Raw genomic sequence first — 21,444 nt, 5'->3', positions numbered from 1 at the left:
TCTATAATGTAGACTGTAGCCTGGTTATTAAGCTGAGTGAGCGTACTGGCAGTCTATAATGTAGACTGTAGCCTGGTTATTAAGCTGAGTGAGCGTACTGGCAGTCTATAATGTAGACTGTAGCCTGGTTATTAAGCTGAGTGAGCGTACTGGCAGTCTATAATGTAGACTGTAGCCTGGTTATTAAGCTGAGTGAGCGTACTGGCAGTCTATAATGTAGACTGTAGCCTGGTTATTAAGCTGGGTGAGCGTATTGGCAATCTATAATGTAGACTGTAGCCTGGTTATTAAGCTGAGTGAGTGTACTGGCAGTCTATAATGTAGACTGTACAAATAGTTATTAAGCTGGGTTAGTTTACTGGCAGTCTATAATGCAGACTGTAGCCTGGTTATTAAGCTGGGTGAGTGTACTGGCAGTCTATAATGTAGACTGTACAGATAGTTATTAAGCTGGGTTAGTGTACTGGCAGTCAGTAATGTAGACTGTACAAATTGTTATTACGCTGGGTGAGTGTCCTGGCAGTCTATAATGCAGACTGTAGCCTGGTTATTAAGTAAAGTAGCAGGTACCACCACAGTCAGTATGTATTGCTGTCATTATAGCAGGTACCACCACCACAGTATGTACTGCTGTCATCATAGCAGGTACCACCACACTCAGTATGTACTGCTGTCATCATACCAGGTACCACCACAGTCGGTATGTACTGCTGTCATCATAGCAGGTACCACCACACTCGGTATGTACTGCTATCATAGCAGGTATCACCACAGAATGTACTGTTGTCATCATAGCAGGCACCACCACCACAGTATGTACTGCTGTCATCATAGCAGTTACCAAAACAGTCGATATGTCATGCTGTCATCATACCAGGTACCACCATAGCTGTTTCCACTGCTGTTATCATAGCAGGTACCACCACAGTCGGTATGCACTGCTGTAATCATAGGTACCACCACAGTCAGTATGCACTGCTGTAATCATAGCAGGTACCACCACAGTCAGTATGCACTGCTGTAATCATAGGTACCACCACAGTCAATATGCACTGCTGTAATCATAGCAGGTACCACCACAGTCAGTATGCACTGCTGTAATCATAGGTACCACCACAGTCAATATGCACTGCTGTAATCATAGCAGGTACCACCACAGCTGTTTCTACTGCTGTAATCATAGCAGGTACCACCACAGTCAGTATGCACTGCTGTAATCATAGCAGGTACCACCACAGCAGTATGCACTGCTGTAATCATAGCAGGTACCACCACAATCAGTATCCACTGCTGTAATCATAGCACGTACCACTACAGTATGCACTGCTGTAGTGAAAGTAGGTTCCACCACAGTATGCACTGCTGTAATCATAGCATGTACCACCAGTCAGTATGCACTGCTCTAGTGAAAGCAGGTACCTCCTCGGTCGGTTTGCACTGCTGTAGTGATAGTAGATACTGCTATCGAGTTGGTAGATACTGCTATAGTGTTAGTAGATACTAAAACAGTCAGTATATACCACTACAGTCAGTCACTACTGCTACAGTCGGTATATATTACTATACAGGCAGTAGATACCGCTACGGTGAGTAGTTACTAGAGTCAGTAGATACTACGTTAGTGAGAGTAGATACTGCTAGAGTTAGTAGTTACTATAGTCATTGGTTACTGCTATACAGTTAGTTACTACTATAGAGTCCGAAGATACTACTGTAGGCCCAGCAGCTACTACTAGTCAGTCGTTACTACAATCAGTAAATAATACGCCAGTCAGTAGCTACTATTGTACAGTCAGTAGATACAACTACAGAGTCAATAGTACTACTTCCTCTGTTGAGGGGGGGGGGGGTTGTCCACAATTTTCGGAAACCTTTTATATCAACTATTTACCCCACAATTTTTACAACTTTTTGGACTATTGCAAGCTTCTTATAATTTTGTTGGTGTAGAAATGTACAAACTGCCCACCGGGGTTTCACAATACCTTAGTAGCTGTGTGTATATGCAAGGTTTTTAAGAGAAGTTTTGAAAGATATTTTTCACCCGGGCAACGCCAGGTACTTACCACTAGTGCAAAATAAATAAAGGGGCATCGTGCAAACCCAGAGGGACGACTACTCCTCAGGTTAACAATCACTGCATCTACCCATCCAAAGAGCATGTAACAAAGCCTTTGCAGTGCCGTGTTGGATCTGTAATAACACTCTGGAGATGGCTTGTGGAATCGGTCCTTTTATTTACTTTTCTCAGTTCACAAGCACTCCCCGTTGCTGGCAGGCAACAGGAAGTGGGCAGACAGATTGCAAGAGACGCACTGCCACGTGGCACTCGGAGCCCTGCTCGCGCGTGGCCCCTCTCTCTTCGTTCCTTGTCTGACCACGTGTCCCTCGGCTCTTCCCTTATTTAATGCCTCGGTCACGTGGTACACTCCAGCCAATCCTTAATAGCCTGCGCTGAATGTTCCAGATTCCTCCATCAACTCCCAGGACCACGCCTCTGACTTGTCTTCCCATTGGCTGAGGCCAAGACCAGCAGAACCAATCATCCTGGCTGACATCCCTCGATCACACCAGGGCCATGCTCCCAGGCTCTCCCCCCATTGGCTGTAGAGCAGGACCGGCAGAGCCAATCACCACGTGAGCCGGACATAGGCTCTCATTACAGATCCTTGACGTTGTAAATTAGACATTAAAAACATCCGAAATCAGTGCTAATTCCACTGGCAATGGGATTTGTAACTTTCATCCTTACTCATGTAAGGAGTTCAATTTTAGCAAGGGACTTTCCTCTGGTCTGGGACCAACTTGCCCAAGCATGGGAATTGGTGTATTCATGCCATTTGAAAGCATTTACTTTGTATAGTGTAATTTATGTACCTTCAAGATACTATGCACTCCCATAGTTTGTATTGTTGGTTGTTGTAACTTTGACATGCATCCAATGGACAGAGCAGAGCTCATGTCACTAGGATGAATACATATTTTGATTTAAGGCTGTGGGGCACTCTGGAAACAAATTTCCACATGTAAAACGCCAACCGTCAGCTTAAGTACAATATTAAAGGCTACGTTTCCTTGCACGGTTGTTGCACCTTGCCCGTCTTTGTAATGTACCATCAATGCCCAATTACTGCCACGGTTGTAAACTTCTGGGGCCATTTTTATGGAAGATTAAAGTGGCATAGGAATGGATTTCTTACTTGAAATTGTTCAACTGCTCCATTGTACATGGACAAACAACGACTGCCAGTTTGGACAATTGGGAAGGTATAAAAAACCATTTGCCATTAAAAAGGTACATCCTACTAGTCCTGGCACGCATGAATTGGAGACCACAATTGTTTCCATGCTCACCCTCATAAACTGGGCAATAGTGTGGTTACACAAAGTGCTGGAAACGCCAAGCAAAGACCCCAAAAGACAAGAAGAAGTAACGCACCAGAGTTTTATTTATCACAACTTAAGCAAAGCAACTGAAGATCAGAAGCTCGTTTTCAATCCCTTTGAAGGAGTCGTTCGACGCCTCTTCGAAACAAACAAAGCCACCGTGGCGCTTGCTGCGACAGCCATCACCAGCGCAGCCACTCCCAGACCAAGGACGGGAGCAGCACCTGTAAAACAACAATTTGAGAGAAAGGGCTGGTGGGTAACTGCGGAGCCATAAAGCTAGGGTTTCCACATGCTGGAGGTTGTGGGGGCATTTGACCTATCCAAGTATTTGGTCAAGGTGTGAAAGACGTACTGTTCAAATTTGTCACTCACCAAGGTTCGCCATTTAACACTGGTGGATGGCTTTAATTCAGCACGTCACACATGTTATGTTATTAAAAAATAATCACAAATATCATTAGGTATGTTAAACAAATTGAGATTTTAAACAAATTTACATCTGACGACCAAAGCACATTCAAGAAGGATCATGGCAATATTTGTTGGTCATACCTTTTAGGGCACTGCTGTAATATCAATGCTTTGTACCTTTTCAACTTGTTATTGGGGAAGGGGGTTGTAGTTGGATGTCATAGGCCCTTTCAAAGGAGTAAGAAAGCAGACTTCGAAAAACAAATTGCTTCCTCCCCAAATTGCAAAAAGTTCCGTATAGAGATTAAGTATTACAGATTGCCAATTCATGAGAGGTCAACCTTAAAGCATCATGGATGTCCTGGTTTTAAATTAAGTCTGTATTAACCGCACGCACTTTTGGTGAACATGCTCCTTTTATATAGGTATCATCTTTGAAACGGATTGGTCTACACCAGAGACAACCTTCTTTATGGGCTAGTCCGAGTCAAACCAGAAAACGCCAAAAGGCAAACAGTACAACGACAATCCATGCATCAGAGCATTTATATCCCTGGGCGAGCAGATACATCATGGGACCTTTTTGCCAGTATCAAAGTATGAGAAGTAGCTTTTAACCGACTGGAAAAAATGTGCCATGAAAGAATCTGGTAGCTTTACCTTTGGATGCAGATGTAGAAACCCGTGGCTGCTGCTGTTTTGCTGGGCTGCTTGGCTCAGCACCATCTGAGAAGGGCTTGGCAATCACGATGGGGCCCAGCATCACATCTTCCACCGCATACGACGGTCCTGAGTGAGAGGACCACATTTGTAATGCAGCGAATGCCCAGGCTTAAGCCCACACACACCTGATGATGATTGCTTGTGTTGCAATCCAAACGTCATGATAATTTTTGTATTTTCCTTCTACGTGACTTTACCGAAAAAACCAAGAATATGAATCCCTGCAGTCACAAAAGCTTTAAATCGAAATTATTTCTATTTAGTTTACTTGGCACATTACTTATTTCAATCGCGATGACTCCATTCCTGATTGCCACATACCTAACACCATTATTTAGGCAAGGCTTACCATAGTGAATGTCGCAGTTTGGCTTTTCTGACACTTTCCAAGAACGTAACTGCCTTGATATTCAAGGGTTTTCTGTACAAGACTAAATGGCTGAATACGACGGTTGTACTCACCAGTCACTGCTGCCACATCCCTGCGCCTTCTTCCACTGGGGCACGTGGACTCGCAGCAGCTGCACACCGAGTCCGAGCCATCAGCAGAGACCCACCTGCATTGCACACAAACGCCGTCTGTAGTTACACAGGCAATGCTTACTCGTATCCGTTCACATTTGAGCAAAGTGCCGATTGAGCACCCGTTCAGGGAAAGCAACGTACAGCGATGTACCATTTGGCCAGCACCACGGTCGACCACAGCGATGGCGACAATACCACTCGATGGGAGCAGTGGCCAGGAATACAATTCTGGGCGTAGTTGTGTTTAACTGTATGACGGCACCCGACCTGTAGAGTCAGAGCATTATAGGAAAGTACTTGTAGCATGAAGGGAAAGTGACCAGGACCACTTCCAAGGTTGTTACACACCAGCCCTGGTGATCAGCTTGAGGAAAAAAAAAATATACGAAGGCGAGGCTCGGTTGATGCGCCGACATTAGCCACGAGTGAGATTTGAACTCTGGCTACGAGGCTGAGATTTTTCAAAAGGAGCTCAAACGAATGACAGACGTCGTTTGCAGGCCGCTACACTTGTTGCTAAACGCAAGACAAGTGCAGGCTATGACCAATAATCACCTGAATACATCTAAACAAGAAAAGACCCGTGAGATTGCACAGGAAATGTTGTAATACCAGTTGCAGCTAGAAACCAAAGTCAGGTCTCAGGGATATTAGTTAAGCACACAGGCATGCAATAATATGTAGCCAACATGCAAGGCATGGATTGAGCTATTGGATGGAAGACACTGAAAAACAAATTGCTGAGCAATACAAGGAAGCAGACCAACCTGTATGCAGCCGAGGGGCTGTAGGTGCAAGCTTTATTGACAGCCGTTGGAGATGTAGCAACATCTGCAACCTTCAGCTGGCAGAAGACGAAAACCTAGACCGAGAAGAGGAAGATGGTTATTACTCAACCACACTGCCTACCACGTGGCTAAAAGGTGGTTTCTGTAGAAGCCTGCATGACAGTAGATCACCTGATCGCCACTGTTGGTCAACGTCGCAAGGAAGCGGAAGGAATCTATGAAGAAGCGAAGGACGTTGTCACTTTGCCGGAGAAGGAAGCTAGAAGTGAGGTGAGCATCATACGAGACTTTGCCATCCACCAGACACCTGCACAGACACCGTAGAGGTATGACATGTGGCTTTACATAGGGCAGACCAGCATAAAGCCAGCGCTAGGAGATGTAGTACTCCTCTTCCACTGTATAATACGGCACAGAGGGTGCGCCAAGCCCACCTCTCAAGGGGCAAGGGGCTCCTCCCACCCACAAACCAAATCAGTCACCAATGACGCACATTGACCACATCTCTCATCAGTAATGTACCGACAGACACCATGTGATAAAAATTATTAACCATACCCGGTCAGGCTTAACCATCAGAGCAAGATTCAGCAGCATTCCAATGTCAGGCTCTGTTATATACTCAAGCAGTGGAATGTCACCTTTAAGACAAGAAGCATAAACATTCATCGGGTGGGATTAAGAGAGAAATCTCACCCAGAGTTAGAAATGATCTGGTAGCTGAGGGGAGAGTTCCTGTCCGGAACCGGGGTTGCAAAGCAGCTGACCACGAAGATCCGGAGTGGAACGTGGTTCAGTGTCTGCACGCTCGCCTCGATATGCAGAGTCTGGCCCAGCTGGTATACGGTGGAAGGTCGCGCCACACTCCAGTCGTCTTCATAAAAGAAAACACAATTAGACATCTTCAAAACACAATTGCCAAGGCCGAGTGCAGACTAAAAGCGCAGCCAGGAAAGTGCTTGCTCACGCCACTGCTTGTGGAAGAAAACCAGATAAATCATGGGACCTCCTTTGCCAGTACCAAAATGAGAATAGGTTTCCCTTTTTTCTGGCAACAGGTGTTAAGATGTTAAAACAGCAAACTGAAACGTTTTACAAATCAATCATATCTGCATTAACCACAACATTTGTGGTCAGAATGCAAATAAAACAGGACCCTGCTGGGTGGGCTGGTAGGAACGAATAACCAACGAATATAAACATAATGTATTATTACACTTGTTTAGCCAGGAAAGCCCCACTGAGTCTAAAGGTTTTTGTAGGGTCCTGGCAAGTGTTTGCAGTAGGGGGCGATGTTGCTACACCTAATCGGACATCGGACGGACGGACTAATCTATTGGAGGCTGGTTCACTTCGTTCCTACCAGTAAAACTGATAATACATCTTTGAAACGCATTTGGTGGAAACCAGAGACAGTCTTTTGCCTCGACAGAAAGCCGTCTGGTGTGGACCAATCAGTTTCAAAGACAATGCATATATTATCAGTTGTTTTGTTTGCATTCTGACCACAATTAGTGGTTAATGTAGACACGATTCCTTGTAATAAAAAGGTCTCAGTTTGGTGTTTTAACATCTAAACAGCACAGTTGTGGTGCCAGAAAAGGGGTAAACCTATTTTTAACCTCAGATAAAGTTTAGGGACCTCAGGCATATATCTGGCCTATTCTTCAATACCAAGCACACATATTGAAGGGTTTATAGTCTAAATTGCCATCCTGGTAGTAGCCATGTGCATAATAGGCAATCAACGTCCTCACATCACCACTGACCGGTCATGAGCCTCAGCGTGAAGCTCAGCTGCTGCTGCATAACCTTGGCGCTGCTGAAGGGGATCCATGTGGGTTTGATGGCATCGCTGGACACGTTCCCCTTCCTGCAGTCAGGAAGAGATCAGGCACACATTCTCTACAAAGAGCAGAGGTGGGTGATGCTCAACTGCACCAATTAGTGCCCAGATTATTATTGCAATGTCGTTAACATCTTACAACGAATAGACAAGCGAAGAGATACAGAATCATATTTTCAGAGTATATTTAACATCGCAACTTGCAAGACTTTTATCCGACGAGGGCCAAATAAGAGAAAGTAGAAGAATTAGGGGAATGGAGTATAATTAAGGGGACCGTGGTTCACACAGTATGCAATGCAGCACTACTTCAGACACTTGCAAGGCTGGATGTTCGAGACAGGCCACGACAGGCGTTTGATGTGAACCCATCAGTAAAGTTGACACTAAAAACCCCCACGACAGACAGCACAGGGAGACTTTCCATCGGTGGATTAACTCGCTGACATTGGCTTTATTGCAATTCAGGCCTCGCAAAGCTAAAGCACACGAAACGGCACGTAATTTTTAAAGACAGTGGTAGAATTGTAAACAGTTTAGCTGGACTTCTAAATTAAGCAAATGTCAACCAGAGACTGCTGGTGAACTCGCCTGGGATAGCGGCAAACGACCGGCACGGCAACGTAGTTTGTGCGGATAATGCCCGTGTTGGACGTGGGGCGGTAGTAGAGGTAGTTCTCGTAAGACAGCAGCTCTGCACTCATCTAAGAAGGGAGGAAGACGTGGGGTTTATTACTTATTGCAATACTAGCGGAATAAAAAAGAAAAAGCTCAAACACCTTGGTGAAAGACCCAATGCAGCTGTTCCTTGGTTTATATAATTCACCTAGCTCATGTCCACCATAAAAAAAACACCCACACCAACCATGGCAGATGCAGTTTCCAAATGTATTTTGGAAGATTAAAAACGCTATAATGTACGACTGGTCAACCAGAACAGACCTTAACATAATAATGCAATGACCGATCTACAAATACTAAGGGGACTTCAAAGCGATAAACCCCGCTGTTATTGAAGAAGTCTGGCTTGACTCGAATGCGGAATTGTAATTCTTCTGCATCTATACTCGGCAAAAACATGAAGCAGTTGGATTGCGCAGATTATGTTACAGCAGCATTAGCAGCCAGTTACCTGGAGGCTGCTGCCACAGCTTTCCAGTGCGTAGAGGAAGGTCACCGTCCCAGCAAGGGCGTCGCTCCCAGTGACGGGGCAGGCTGGCACTCCCAGGGACAGGTCACTCGCTTGGGCCAGGTGACCCGTGCCAAACAGGTCCCTGCTCACGGTCAGCGTGAGCGTCGCCTCGTCACACACCACACTCACCGTGGCGGAGGTGGCCACTGCAGCTGGCGGTGCCACACGGGACGATACGCGAGAGTTACCCAAAGTGACACAGGTGGTCAGTGAAGCAGTAGAAAGTGTCAGAGCCTCGAGTCAATCATCCACACGGAGCTGCTAATGCAAGAGTTCGAATTCCCCAGTAGCACCTCAATAAATGTATTACACGCGTTACGACAGGTTAAGAATACGTTTTGGTAATCCACTACTGGATCAAGTCTCGCACATTGCGGTCGTCAGTTTGACCATACAGATCAGTACGGGCTGAATTATGGCAAAGCCCCAGGTCTAGACACTTGTTGCCAATGTTAACATTACCAGGACGCAAATTCGTGTTCAGGTATATAGAACAGTAAATTAACCACCACGCCACACTACCAAACCCATCGTTAGTACGTGTATATTATGGTGTTAACATTAGTAAACACGGCAGTTGCATTGACCGACAAATAAACAGGTTTGTAAAAGCATCTTTCGACCAAACTCCACTCACCAGAGGCAAGACATAACAACCCCAAGACCGAAAACAAAGCCCTCGTGATCTCCATCGCAAGGACAACAAAAAACCGAGACTTAGCACGGCACCAGCAGAGCAAACGCAGCTACTGTCCCGACTCGGGGCTTTTATCTGCGCGCGGCCTCATTCAGTTTCAGTAATTAACCAATTAACTCCTCCTGCGTACGTGCCGCGTGATTTGCGGTGCAGCTCCTATCCATGCACGTGCGCCGAGATCGAGCAAACCTCTACTGATGAGACAATGAGTGAGTGGATCTGCTCTGATAAAATCTCGCTGATTAGACAATGCGTGGGTGGATCTGATCCAATCTGGATCGGGATCGCTGAGGGCTCTCCATATAAAAGGGGTCCATGGCCTAAGGGAAGCGATGCAGCCGATGATTTGTTACGATGGCGGCTCTGCGAGTTCTTCTGCTGCTCCTGACCAGGTGAGGAGGCGGAGGGGCGTGCTGAGTGGTGTTCAGGGATGTTCCTCAACAGCTCTGGATAATGAAGTCTTGTGTACGTTTGTAAGAGAGGGCGTTTCCATATCGCTTTGGGTGACTGACCTGCATGGAGAAATGCATTGAGATAAAAATGTGGAAATGCGGTCCTGAAATGTCTCGCTCGCCCCATTGTGGGTGGTGGGGTTCCAAAGGTGGCTTGGCGTGGCGCTGTTTACACCAATTCCTTCGTGCACCGTGCTGGCCTTGAATCGGCCCTTCCTAAAATCGCTACAGGGCCAATTATTTTTTTGTGGGGGGGGGCGGGGGGGGTGCGGTGTTTGCCTCTCTCCTCCCCCTGCGTTCTCTCGTCTTGGCGGTCACGTGTCTCGTACTTCCCGCAGCTTCCTCTGCCTGGGCTCCGTCCACGCGAGGCTTCGACAGTCGCTGGGACCGCGGACGCTGGGGGAGCCGAGAGGTAGGGGGCGCTGCTGCTGCTGTCGCCACATGCAAACCACATCGCGCATTCTCTCACTACCGCTATCGTGTGTCTGGACACCGCCATGCACAAGACTATAATGGCGGCGTCTCTCGGTGAACTGGAAAAGCGTTACCGGCGACACGAGATGCCAACAAGAGCGCTGCCTGGACGAGGTGGAGGGGGGGGGGTGAATTTGTTGTGCGCCTGCCGCCGGAGTGGTTACGTGACGCGACGTGATGGCTGCGGTTGGGCATAGGCCGGCATGTAGGTAATTAATAATCCTCCAGCGCATGGAAAAGGGGGCGTTTGGGGACATTAACTCTCCCTTGCACGTTCCTTTTTACGATAATAACGCTTTCGAAAAATATGGCTGGTGACTGATGGCACGGCCCTTGCAACTTTACTTAAAATGGTGAATTGTACAACATTTGACTGCGCAGGACTATACGTAACACTCGCGTGCAAAATCATCATGACCTTGTTCCTTTCCATTTATAGTAACAAGGAACTGTGCACTCGCGTTGATAATTTGCATATCAGGCTCTACCTTGGCAACTTTCTACTACAATTTCAAGAGTATAATGCAGGGGTCTACAACCAAAATATAATGTTTCAACCAACGGCTTCGAAGCTGCAGGCTGACGATCCCTGGTGTGAGGTTCATACTGTCTAGTCGTGCACGTGCCTTTTGACTTTGCGCCAAATAAAAACAAAGCAACACCTTACAGACTTGTGTGCACAGTAAAGTAAAGGGACTGCGCCCACCCACCAACCGTCGCGGGCTGTTTTTTAATTGCTCTGTAAGGTGTAGTTGATGTTGACGTTTCAACTTCTGAACTGCCTCCCCCAGGTCTGCTGAAGCAATGCATCTCCTCTACCCTGGGTTTTTCTGTGGGATGGAGCAGCTCCTCTCACAGTGACTACCGTGTCTTTGTACGGAGTGAGTCGACGAGCTTTCAATTAAATCGTGATGACATAATTGCAATCTTGATCCATTGTATGATTGAATATATGAAGCCACTCCAAGGATACGATCAAATTGATACGGGGCTGAGATTCTCTGGTCAATTGTTTGGTCACAACTGCTTCGTTTTCGATTCGCTTTGACCTCGCAATTTCTCATATTCGGTGTCTATTTTTGTTTTTTTGGTTCGTGTTGTGAAATGTAATTCGCATGAACGATGGAAATTTTAAGAATCTGGAATTTAAAGCGTAATAATGTATTTGCGTCATGGTTCATTTCAACTAGTCTAATACATCAGACGACGACGAGACTCAAATCTTATTCTTCCATAGGATAATTGTGTTTACTAGACGGGTGAATCCCTTATTAATCGATACCACCTCTTGGTTGCCTGCCCAATGGGCGCTCTCCCTTTCATTGGAACATTTCATGCAAGGTCGTGACTTCCGTTCTAAACTGAACCTGATGACTCCTGTCAGACTCTGGTTCTCTACTCGCATCGTCTGCATTTCCCACCGGAGTCCTCCGTTGACGACTTGGGAAATCTTGTCGCTAAATCCGACACGCTGCCTTATTTACTAGCAACTATTAGACGAGGTCGTTGTGCAGGTTTGGGAGTGCCGTAATTCCAACAGTGCATTGAGGATCCTGTGTCCTAGAGACGTTCCTGGTTCTGTGGAGATTTCCTATTCGCGTTCACACTAACGCCATACTTTGTTGTTTCTCTCGCTTGCAGTGACGCTGCCCACATGAACTTGTGGTGCGCAATCCATCCAGATGCAAGTTTTTCTAACTTTGTTCTTGATGTCTCCAGCGGTGCAGAATGAGGCCGTGGATGTGGAGTCTGTGCAGGGGGACTGCGGCTTCTCCATCGCGAGGGACGGTGCTGCGCTCCACTTCACCGCTGCTGGTGATGCCTGCCACGTGCGCGTGGAGGTGAACACGAGGAGACCGTTGTGACTTGCGTCGATGCTAAGTACCCGCTGGGACTGCTGTGGTAGTAGCAAAATTGATGTTCGCAATCCATAACCGGTCTGCTATCACATGCCACCGATGTCTGGCCATAATGAAATTGGATTTTGTCTACTGGTATTTTCCCCTCCGCATTTGCTTAGCTCGTGCATTTGATTTTTATAGCAATTTCAAAGATTGATTTTTTTTTTTTCATGGCGTCCACTCTGAAATTTGTTTTCAGATGAGTTTCATTGCCCTTTCTATTTATGCCTACAAGATATGGTTATTTCGATCATGCCTAGGTGGTAGCGATTATGTTTCTAGTTTTATACAGCAGCTCTTTCTCTTGATCGATATCCCTGTACAATCGATGCAATGCTCATTCAATATGTCTTGTTATCAAGATCTTGCCATCCTTGTCTTTTTAAATCCTTTATTAAGTTCGCTTCCTTGCTTACGACCGTGCAAATCTTTCGGCCGTTTTTTAACCCACTTCCCGTGATCCAATCAAGCTGACATTTTTGCACACAGACTCGTTGTGCGTGACAATTAATTTTCTTGAATTTTTTTCCAAAATTGTATACTTTAAGATACAATTTTTGAATATTTAATTATCAATTGCTTAATGCTGGCAGACAATCATCTGACCCATAGGTGGCAGCCATCTCAAGCCAGAGGACGAGAGGACTCTAGCCGCCACGCATGTAAAGGATTTAGAGTGAAAAACTTTGTTTTTACGGGTTAATTTTTTTATCAGTTTACCTTGGTTTGCACTTGCCATTTGTGCTCTTGTTCATTGTAGTATGCCATGTTGCTACATTACTCTTTAAACCAATCCTAAGTATCCTTTATTGCCCATGGCCTTGCCTCATTGCATTGCTTTTTTGTCTTTAGTCTGTGTCTCGTCAGTCTTATCTCCAGCATAATTGTTCTCTTGCGGTACTTAACGGTTAAACGATTTGCCATCTAGACGTCCATTTCACCAAAGTGGCCACCTTAATAAAGGTAATGTGTGAACGGTTAACTCTTACATCACCAAACTTACACGGCAAAACAAGCTTTCAGTTTGTATTTCACGCCTGCCAATGGATGCAGCTTTCACAATACTATTCAATGCAAAGAAGGGAATCGGAGCAGTTTGATGCTTGGTATAGAATAAACGGCACTTGCTACAGAAGGTCACTATCCAAGCTGACCTCTAAGAAACCAACGTAGATGTCACAAAATATTGCACACAGGACTTGGACATGTATGAGCTACAACGGCAAAATGTAAGTGGCAGACCTAACCAACATACGAGCTTTGTGCCAGAAATATATGCACTACTTGAGGTTGTTTGCACAAGACATGAAAGTCTTGTGAAGGGTGGTAATTTGTGAGTGCTATGTGTTTGTGGGAAGCATAATGGAGGTTTTGTGGCAAGGTCAATATGGAAACTGTATTACACACGGAGCAGCGCAGCATCCGTTTGAACAATGACAGGGGTTTACCTGGGAAAGTGACTTCGGACCCAGGAATGCAACCCCCACGTGCGGTCTACCTGCCTTAATTTGGGTGATAGGTGGTGGCGGGTTTCCCATTTGACAGCTTTACTTGTCATTAGCCTGGCCTCGCCCAACAATGTCGAATGCACGAAATTTGCTGATTTGTGTAAGCCTTCCTGGAGCACTGGCCCCGAGTCCGATTTTGAGGTCTGCTTATTTCACCAGGACGGCAGGAGGAAGATCCAGGTGGAGCTGCAGGAGATGCGGCAGGGGCTCAATGGGCTCTTCTGGGCTTTCACCATCGACTGCCCTGAGAACCTAAGATCAGCGAGGGCTGGAGGTGAGTACCATTGATTTGACTCTGCTAATCGGACCCACAGACTGCACTACCTGTGACTTGGTGCTATAGAATAGGTCTGCTGGCTTAACTGCTTTTCATGCCCTTGGCATTTACTGGACAAACTTGCAGCTTGAATCCTTTTCCGATGCACTTTCCCCCCCAATGGCTGATTGCAATAGTTGCACCATATAAACGCGTTTTCCTAATGCACTGCTGGTTGGTGATGCCCTGGGTCGTGAGGGTTAATTTGACCATGCTTCACCGCGCTGCTCCTTGTTGGCCGCGGTTCGGTGGCACTAACCTTCAATGCAACAAATTGTGCTGCACTGTCAGAGCCTTTTACAGCCAGTGAGCAACGTGTTTGCCCATTTTTGCTGTAAACTCAACCCTGCTCTGCTTCTGAGATTGCGTGCATTGCTCGGGTGATTTGGTCATGTGCCAAGTAACACTCATTCACTTACTTGACACGTGGCTCAAACGATGCCGTTTTATTTTAAGTACGTGTGGGGTTTTGTACGATGACCTGTTGTGCTCCTGCTGCTGTTAGAGATCGCCACGTGCTCTGGTCAGAGCGGGAACTTCCCATGCAACTCTGTGCAGAGTGTCCCGAGCGCGGACGTCTGTGCACAGAGTGGCTGCTGCTACGACCCCACTCTACGCCGCTGCTTCTACAGTGAAGCTGGTACGTAGCTGACTCAAAACAGAGGTTCCATAATTCACTACCTAAACTAGGCTCTTGCTTTGAGGTTCTTTGTTGGCACGGTAGCATCCTGCTGTGCTGGTTCCCTGAACTTGTTCCATCACCACGGGCTACATGGGGCATCTTTCGCGATTCTGCGAACTCTCCATTACCCTCCCCGCCATTCTCCACCCAGTGTGCACCACAGATGGGCGCTTTGTGGTGCCCGTGTCTCGGAACCTAACGTCTCCACCGCTGGACCTGAGCACTGTGCACCTGACTGGCGGTGGCGGTGCGCAGTGCAGCCCCGTGCTGGTGTCTGCAGACCTTGCAGTCTTTGACGTACCCATGGCAGCGTGTGGTGCCACTGTGCAGGTACTGGGCTCCTGGACTCTGCTTTGCCCTGCCCACATCCTGATGGTTGTTGTTTGACCTTGTTGAACTGCTGCATCGGGACCCTTCCTGATGCACAACTCATTGATGTGCAGAGCACAATCATGCACGAGTTGATAAAGAACAACAGGGTCATTTTATGATTGAGTGTCAAATGAATCGAGTGCCAAAGCAGAATTTAGGGGGATTCGAATATATAATTTGTAGCAATTTGGACTCCTGGCCAGTACCACTTATCATTCTTCTGCTTGATCACTCAATGGCATTATCGTTTTGTGTGAACTACTTTTTGGTGTGTCCAGTGGAGTGGGCAGGAGCTCGTGTACGAGTTGATGTTGGTCTCCGAGCGGGAGCTCTGCATTGATGGAAGCGTCGCCATCACCAAGTCGTCCACATACAAGTAAGCACTGCAAGTGCTGTGCTCATGAGGGTCAAGCATAAGTCTTGCAGAGGAGACCCACCCCCATAAATGTCCACTGTCCCTGCGACCATAAATATTTGCAGAACCGTGACCAATCTGCTTCCTTATTCAACTATTTATTCATTAAATTGGGACATTCAACGCACAAGGGCGCCTTTTCCTCGTCACAGGATCTTTAACATCTTGAAGTAGTAGGAATATACCTTATGGCTAATGTAAACACGGTATTAACCAAGGTGGTCCCTACACTGGTACGTCTGCAAAACACCCTATCGGTCCGCTGTGTCGCTCCTGCAATCTCTTGCTGCCGTGAGGGACGTTGTGCATGCCTTTGGCTGGTGGTGTCTGTTTACCAGGATGGTTCTTCAATGCCGCTTCCTTGGAAGTGGAGACCTGCAGCTTGGAGTGCAGGTGAGCACTCTTCCACCGCCACCTCCAGCCACGGCCACTGGGCCCCTCTCCCTGCTGCTCCAGGTCTTCACTGGTGAGTACTCCTCTCTCCGACACCCTTTGCACCTGAGTGGACAAATGTCACCTTGAACACGGGTTGTGATGTCGCTCTACCCAGGGAAAACTTGGGTCTGTATTAGCTCTGACTCGAAGCCAGCTGAAAGTCGTGCTTTTTTTAGCCATTGCTCAGCTAGTAGCTCAACCCTGGTTTAATTTCCACTGCATGCGATTTTTGAATGCATTAATCGGCACAGCTCCTGGACTTGAACTGCAAACGAACGTTGCGCTAGGCTGTGCTGCCAGTATTGTGAACCTGCCAACAGATTGATAATTATCCATTAATGAACTAAAACGACTTGCACATTCTCCATGGTAGCACGTGTAACTTAAAATGCTAACTTCTGCTGTGGTTTTGAATCTAGCAACGACCAGCTGAAACCATTTTAGTGTGGGGCCTACATTGAAAGGGATGACAATGCCCTTAATTCCCATGGCTCTACCAAATGAATCTTTTGCACAACCCATCAACCAAAACGGTCTCCTTGAGGGCATTGTTTAAAGGCAAATTTGACTGGCTTTCTTAGCCTCTTGTCAGGTCACCTTTGCTTGAACGAATGGTGGTCAATAGCTTCATTCGTTATCAATTGACTAGACTTTGGCCAACTGTTAGCACCCGATTCCCACCCCTCGGTGTGATACCGTGCCCGTTGCAGCATCTACAGACATTTAGCGATGCCGTTGTATACAGTATGTAGACAACCATGCGGAGGTGAGGGTGACATCATTTATTATGAAATATCAACCACGGTTTCTATGCCAGGACAGTTGCGATAATGGCCCTAGTTCTATTCAAAAGTAATGCGCACGTTTTAGAGACTTTGTGGTGCCTTGTCCAATGTGCTCTAAACAGGACCCTTACACCACTAATCCACATGCCTTGTGAACCATGTCTGCACGCTGCCAGACAACTCCTACACCACGCCGTACCAGCCCTGGCAGTACCCGCTGGTAACGCTGCTGGGAACGCCGCTCTACGTGCAGGCGTCACTGCTGCACCGCTCTGACCCCACACTGGTGCTCTTCCTGAAGGACTGCTGGGCCACGCCCACGGCAGATGCCACCGACCCCACGCAGTGGAAGCTTGTGGTGGATGGGTGAGGCTGGGCGGGGTAGTGCTCTTTAAACCCTCTCACGGCCACCGCAGGGCCTGCAGAGGCAACCTGGTTCGAGGCATTGGTTGTCTTTTTTCCCCACGTAAACAGTTGTGCTAATTACGTCGCCTTTCAATGACAACAGTTCATGTAATGGTGACTGAGCACTGGCGTCGCTTAAGCAAGATTGCAGTGCCATCCAAAATATCAATGGCCACAACGCTCCTTGGGTTGTTCTGGATGTTAACACAGCCACCCTCTGCCTCCCAGAGCTGGTGGTTTGGACAAGGCCGACTATATTCAGTGATGGTTGCATTGCACAGATGCACTGCATATTGGCAATTGGGCTTGCCTTGCTGGTCGTGAACATGTCTTGACTAAAGTTGGCCTTCATCCTTGCGTGCATTCAATCCGATACCTGACACTTGCTTTGAATTGAAGGTTAACGGCACTTTTACCTGTGCAGCTGCCCCGTGCAGTCTCCTTGTTGCAGTGTGTCCTTCCCTGGTGTCGCTGACCTGCCACTGCCTTCTCACTACAAGCGTCTGGCACTCCAGGCCTTTGCCTTCATGAACTCTGACCGCAGCACCACCCGTGACCTCGTGAGTGCCCGCTTTTTTCCGCCATTAAAAACCAGGTCACCATGGAGGGATGATGTTTACGGTGTACAACTGGGGAGAGCAAAAGTACTACCTAAAAACATGGGGAAACTTTACTTACCGGAGCGATGCATTCTGTCTGCCACAGGTTTACTTGCACTGCTCTATCGTGGTGTGCGACAGCTCTAGCCCCAACTTCCTCACCGAGTGCAATCGGCAGTGTGGACAGACCAGGCGCTACCGTAAGCACCACCGCGCCTTCTATTGAATATCTTGCACTTGTATACCCAGAACAGCCTCGCAGAGTAACGATTTGTCCAGATGACAACGGGGTTTTAATGTTGGTGGTCATGTTGCTATGTTATAATTTCTATTTAGAGCACATTTGCTGTGACTTTGCAGACTGGTTTTTAACAAACTGTGACATGCCAAAATTACCTACTCGTTCGATTTTCTAGGGAACTTGACCTGCAGCATATAATGTCCTTTCGTATGGACCAGTAGTCGTCAACCGATTTCTGTTCTTGTTCCAGAGCGCAACGCCATCTCTGACGCTTCCAGCGTGGTAGGAAAGCACGTGGTGTCGCTGCAGGGCCCCGTGCTCTTTGAAGAAGCACCTGTTAACGACGCGGCTCTGTTGCTGGAGGCTCCCTCTTCGTCGTGGGCCTCGGCTGGGACCCTGTCCATTCTCCTCGTCATTGCCACAGCCGTAATTGCGCTCCTGTCTGCTGCCATTGCCGTCAGAAGGCGCAGGAGCCGGGCTGTGGCGCTCGACGGAAGTAGCTATTGATGACTACTTGTGATTGCTGGAACTTGCATGTCTTGCTGACCATTGACAAAAATAAAATTCTTAAATTTGCTACTGCTGTCCTGACCTTTGACGAGGTGTGTGTGCAATATGTAGGCAGTATTAGTGCTGCATTTGTTCACTTTTCTTCCCCAAGGCAAGTCACTCGATAGCTGTAATTTGTATCAAGGTTTAGGCCATTGGCTTCTTCAAACAATAGCACCTTGCCATGCTTAAAGAATCTGAATCCAGATTTTATTTAAGCTTTTTTCCCTAAAACAAGCAAACGGTGTACATGTACCAGGAACATTTCCCATCTCACAATAGCAAACTTTCAAAGGTACATCAATAATGTGGGGCACAGGGGGAGAAACGGAATACTGAAGGTTAACTTGCTTAAAGTAAAGGTTTGGTTGTGACATTACAAAGCATCTGTCCACTTTGTCAAAGTGCTCTTCCCCTGGAAAGGAACCACAACGCTGTTGTGGCTTGACTAGACATTTTTTGTGGCCTTGTGCACGAGTGGCTTGGTGCTTCAGACCCCTGGGTTCTGATGCAGTGACGACGCGTCCATCTCTATCTACATTTGGGTGATTACTGGAGACACTCTGCCTCAACTCTGTTCCTAAATGGATAACTGCTTGGGCATGGCCACCACATGCTGATAGCCAGGAATTTCCTGTCTCCAACCTGCATGAACTCTGGGACCTGTGTTTAAACATCTGCCTGGAAAATCCGGCTGTTGGGAAGACCGTTTGCATCACACATGGGCTGGAAATCATTGACTCCCTCCCTGAACATGGGCCTCCCTTCTACCGGAAAAGTAAACTTGAACAGTGTTCTAGATTTGAAGGAAAGCCACCCACACATTCTTACTTAACCTGATTCCCACCACCACCCGGCTCAAGAGTTCTCTCGTCAAAACTATACCACAGAGCTCATGGCATTTCTGACCAACACCCCCTGGCCAGTGACTTAAAACAAGTACATCGGACCCTCAAGATGAATGGATACACTGACCGCAATATCCGCCAAGCTGTTTCTCCCACCATCCAAACAACCACTTGAAAATCCGATCAAAACTATCACGTTGCTGTAGATGGCAGGCGTGACCAAAAAGATCTCCAAAATTCTAAACAAACCTAATATCCAAGTCTGATACAGTACATAAAATCCGTGATCTAATCCCATCTATAAAATATGTCATTCCTGACTTGCAATACCCTGGAGTCTATAAACTGAGTTGCAGCTGTGGTGATTGTTACATTGGTGAAACTAAACGTCATGTCTCCGCGAGCACAAGTCAGATCTGAAACACGGCAAAATTGAGTCTTCCGCCGTTCATTGCTACAACGCTGTGGGCTCTCATGATATTGTCTTTTCCGAGACCAAGGTACTCTGCAAACATTCTGGCTATCATCAAAGGTTTGTACACGAAGCCATCCAGATATACAAACAGACAACTTCAACCGTGATGATGGGTACAAACTGAGCAATCATTGGAAAGATGTTATTAACCATGTAAAAAAATTAACTACACATATTTGGACCATTTTATTTGACAGGTACTATTCTACTTTACCGAGTGTTGACATCCCCAGCGTTTAACAGTACTGCTTATTAAATCCTTTATATTAAGTTCACTTGCTTGCTTAGGACCGTGCAAATATTTCGGTCGTTTTTTAACCCACTTCCCGTGATCCAATCGAGCTGACATTTTCCACACAGACTCGTTGTGCGTGACAATTAATGTTCGTGAAATTTTTTTCCCAAAATTTTACACTTCATAGGACAAAAATATTATATTTAATTACCAATTGCTTAATGCTGCCATGCAATCATCTGACCCATAGGTGGCAGCCATCTCAAGCCAGAGGACGAGAGGACTAGCCGCCCCGCATATAAAGGATTTATAGTGAAAAACTTTGTTTTTACGGGTTATACTTGTTAAATCCTTTATATTAAGTTCGCTTGCTTGCTTAGGACCGTGCAAATCTTTCGGTCGTTTTTTAACCCACTTCCCGTGATCCAATCGAGATGACATTTTGCACACAGCCTCGTTGTGCGTGACAATTAAAAAATGTTTCCAAAATTTTACACTGTTTAGGGAAAAAACTTTGTTTTTACGGGTTTACTTGTGTAGTGAGTTCCAGGGAGACTGACGACGGAGTGGAGGCACACTCTTTTATTAACTCAAGGACAGATACAATAGTTGAAGGGGTAACGGCCCCTTCACCCGTACTAGATGGAAAACCACCCCTAGCACTAATTCCCGTGTCCTGTTCCCATGTCCTCCTCTAATAGTGCTACGGGAGGCTGTCTGATCCGGCCCTGGTACGCACGGATCCCGGCACCCAGCTAAGCCGGCCTTGCCCTTACAAGAGCAGAGGTCCGGAAGCTTTTGGGCCGCGCCGCTGGCTTACCCAGCTCGGCCCTGACAAGGGCAGCGAGACAGGGGAGTCCCAGGGCCTATTCTGCCGGTCTTCAGACTTCACTGGTAAGCTTCTTCTAAAACTGGCCACGAGCTCTCTGGCTCCCCGCCTTTTATAGAGATCCCCTCGGAGGGGCGGGGTTATGGGGGATCACAGAGCCCCCATGGCCCCCCAGTGGTTAACGGATGCGGACGTGGGTGTAGACACCCGTGTGTGTGGGTGCAGACACCCTTGTGTTTCCCGTCCGCCTTTTCTCCCCGTAATAACCCCTACATCACCCCCCACTGTACAACTCGCAGCCGTCCCAGCTGCAACAACCCCTCAAAAACCAACAATAAAGACTTAACACAG

The 21,444-nt window shown here is 47.0% G+C and overlaps 2 protein-coding genes across 2 annotated transcripts; one reads left to right on the top strand and one right to left on the bottom strand.

Moving 5' to 3' along the window:
• Window positions 1-3,431: 3,431 nt before the first annotated feature.
• Window positions 3,432-9,658, bottom strand: LOC144737600 (zona pellucida sperm-binding protein 3-like). The gene is made up of 10 exons (XM_078620363.1): window positions 9,513-9,658; window positions 8,816-9,027; window positions 8,271-8,387; window positions 7,607-7,706; window positions 6,534-6,711; window positions 6,009-6,144; window positions 5,817-5,911; window positions 4,987-5,081; window positions 4,462-4,590; window positions 3,432-3,611 (listed from the first exon to the last, which is right to left on the bottom strand). Exons 1-10 carry the CDS (start codon window positions 9,565-9,567, stop codon window positions 3,481-3,483), a joined length of 1,248 nt encoding a protein of 415 aa, XP_078476489.1. The 5' UTR covers window positions 9,568-9,658; the 3' UTR covers window positions 3,432-3,480.
• Window positions 9,659-9,852: 194 nt separating this feature from the next.
• Window positions 9,853-18,733, top strand: LOC144737599 (zona pellucida sperm-binding protein 4-like). The gene is made up of 13 exons (XM_078620362.1): window positions 9,853-9,964; window positions 10,363-10,436; window positions 11,290-11,379; window positions 12,218-12,339; window positions 14,067-14,181; window positions 14,729-14,863; window positions 15,057-15,235; window positions 15,556-15,653; window positions 16,031-16,158; window positions 17,089-17,278; window positions 17,742-17,877; window positions 18,023-18,116; window positions 18,408-18,733. Exons 1-13 carry the CDS (start codon window positions 9,927-9,929, stop codon window positions 18,662-18,664), a joined length of 1,656 nt encoding a protein of 551 aa, XP_078476488.1. The 5' UTR covers window positions 9,853-9,926; the 3' UTR covers window positions 18,665-18,733.
• Window positions 18,734-21,444: the final 2,711 nt, after the last annotated feature.

The sequence above is a fragment of the Lampetra planeri genome, chromosome 72, assembly GCF_965212315.1.
Source record: "Lampetra planeri chromosome 72, kcLamPlan1.2.h2, whole genome shotgun sequence".
NCBI classification, from domain to species: Eukaryota; Metazoa; Chordata; class Hyperoartia; order Petromyzontiformes; family Petromyzontidae; genus Lampetra; species Lampetra planeri.
Note: the sequence above shows the minus strand (reverse complement) of the source record. Positions and strands in the feature narration are given on the sequence as shown.

Coding starts and splice junctions, on each gene's coding strand:
- LOC144737600 (XM_078620363.1), bottom strand. CDS start 9,567: ATGGAGATCACGAGGGCTTTGTTTTCGGTCTTGGGGTTGTTATGTCTT. Junction 6,145..6,533: donor CAGATCATTTCTAACTCTGG/GTGAGATTTCTC, acceptor GTGTCTGTGCAG/GTGTCTGGTGGATGGCAAAG. Junction 5,912..6,008: donor TGACCAACAGTGGCGATCAG/GTGATCTACTGT, acceptor TTCTCGGTCTAG/GTTTTCGTCTTCTGCCAGCT.
- LOC144737599 (XM_078620362.1), top strand. CDS start 9,927: ATGGCGGCTCTGCGAGTTCTTCTGCTGCTCCTGACCAG. Junction 14,182..14,728: donor AAGATCAGCGAGGGCTGGAG/GTGAGTACCATT, acceptor TGCTGCTGTTAG/AGATCGCCACGTGCTCTGGT. Junction 15,236..15,555: donor CGTGTGGTGCCACTGTGCAG/GTACTGGGCTCC, acceptor TGGTGTGTCCAG/TGGAGTGGGCAGGAGCTCGT.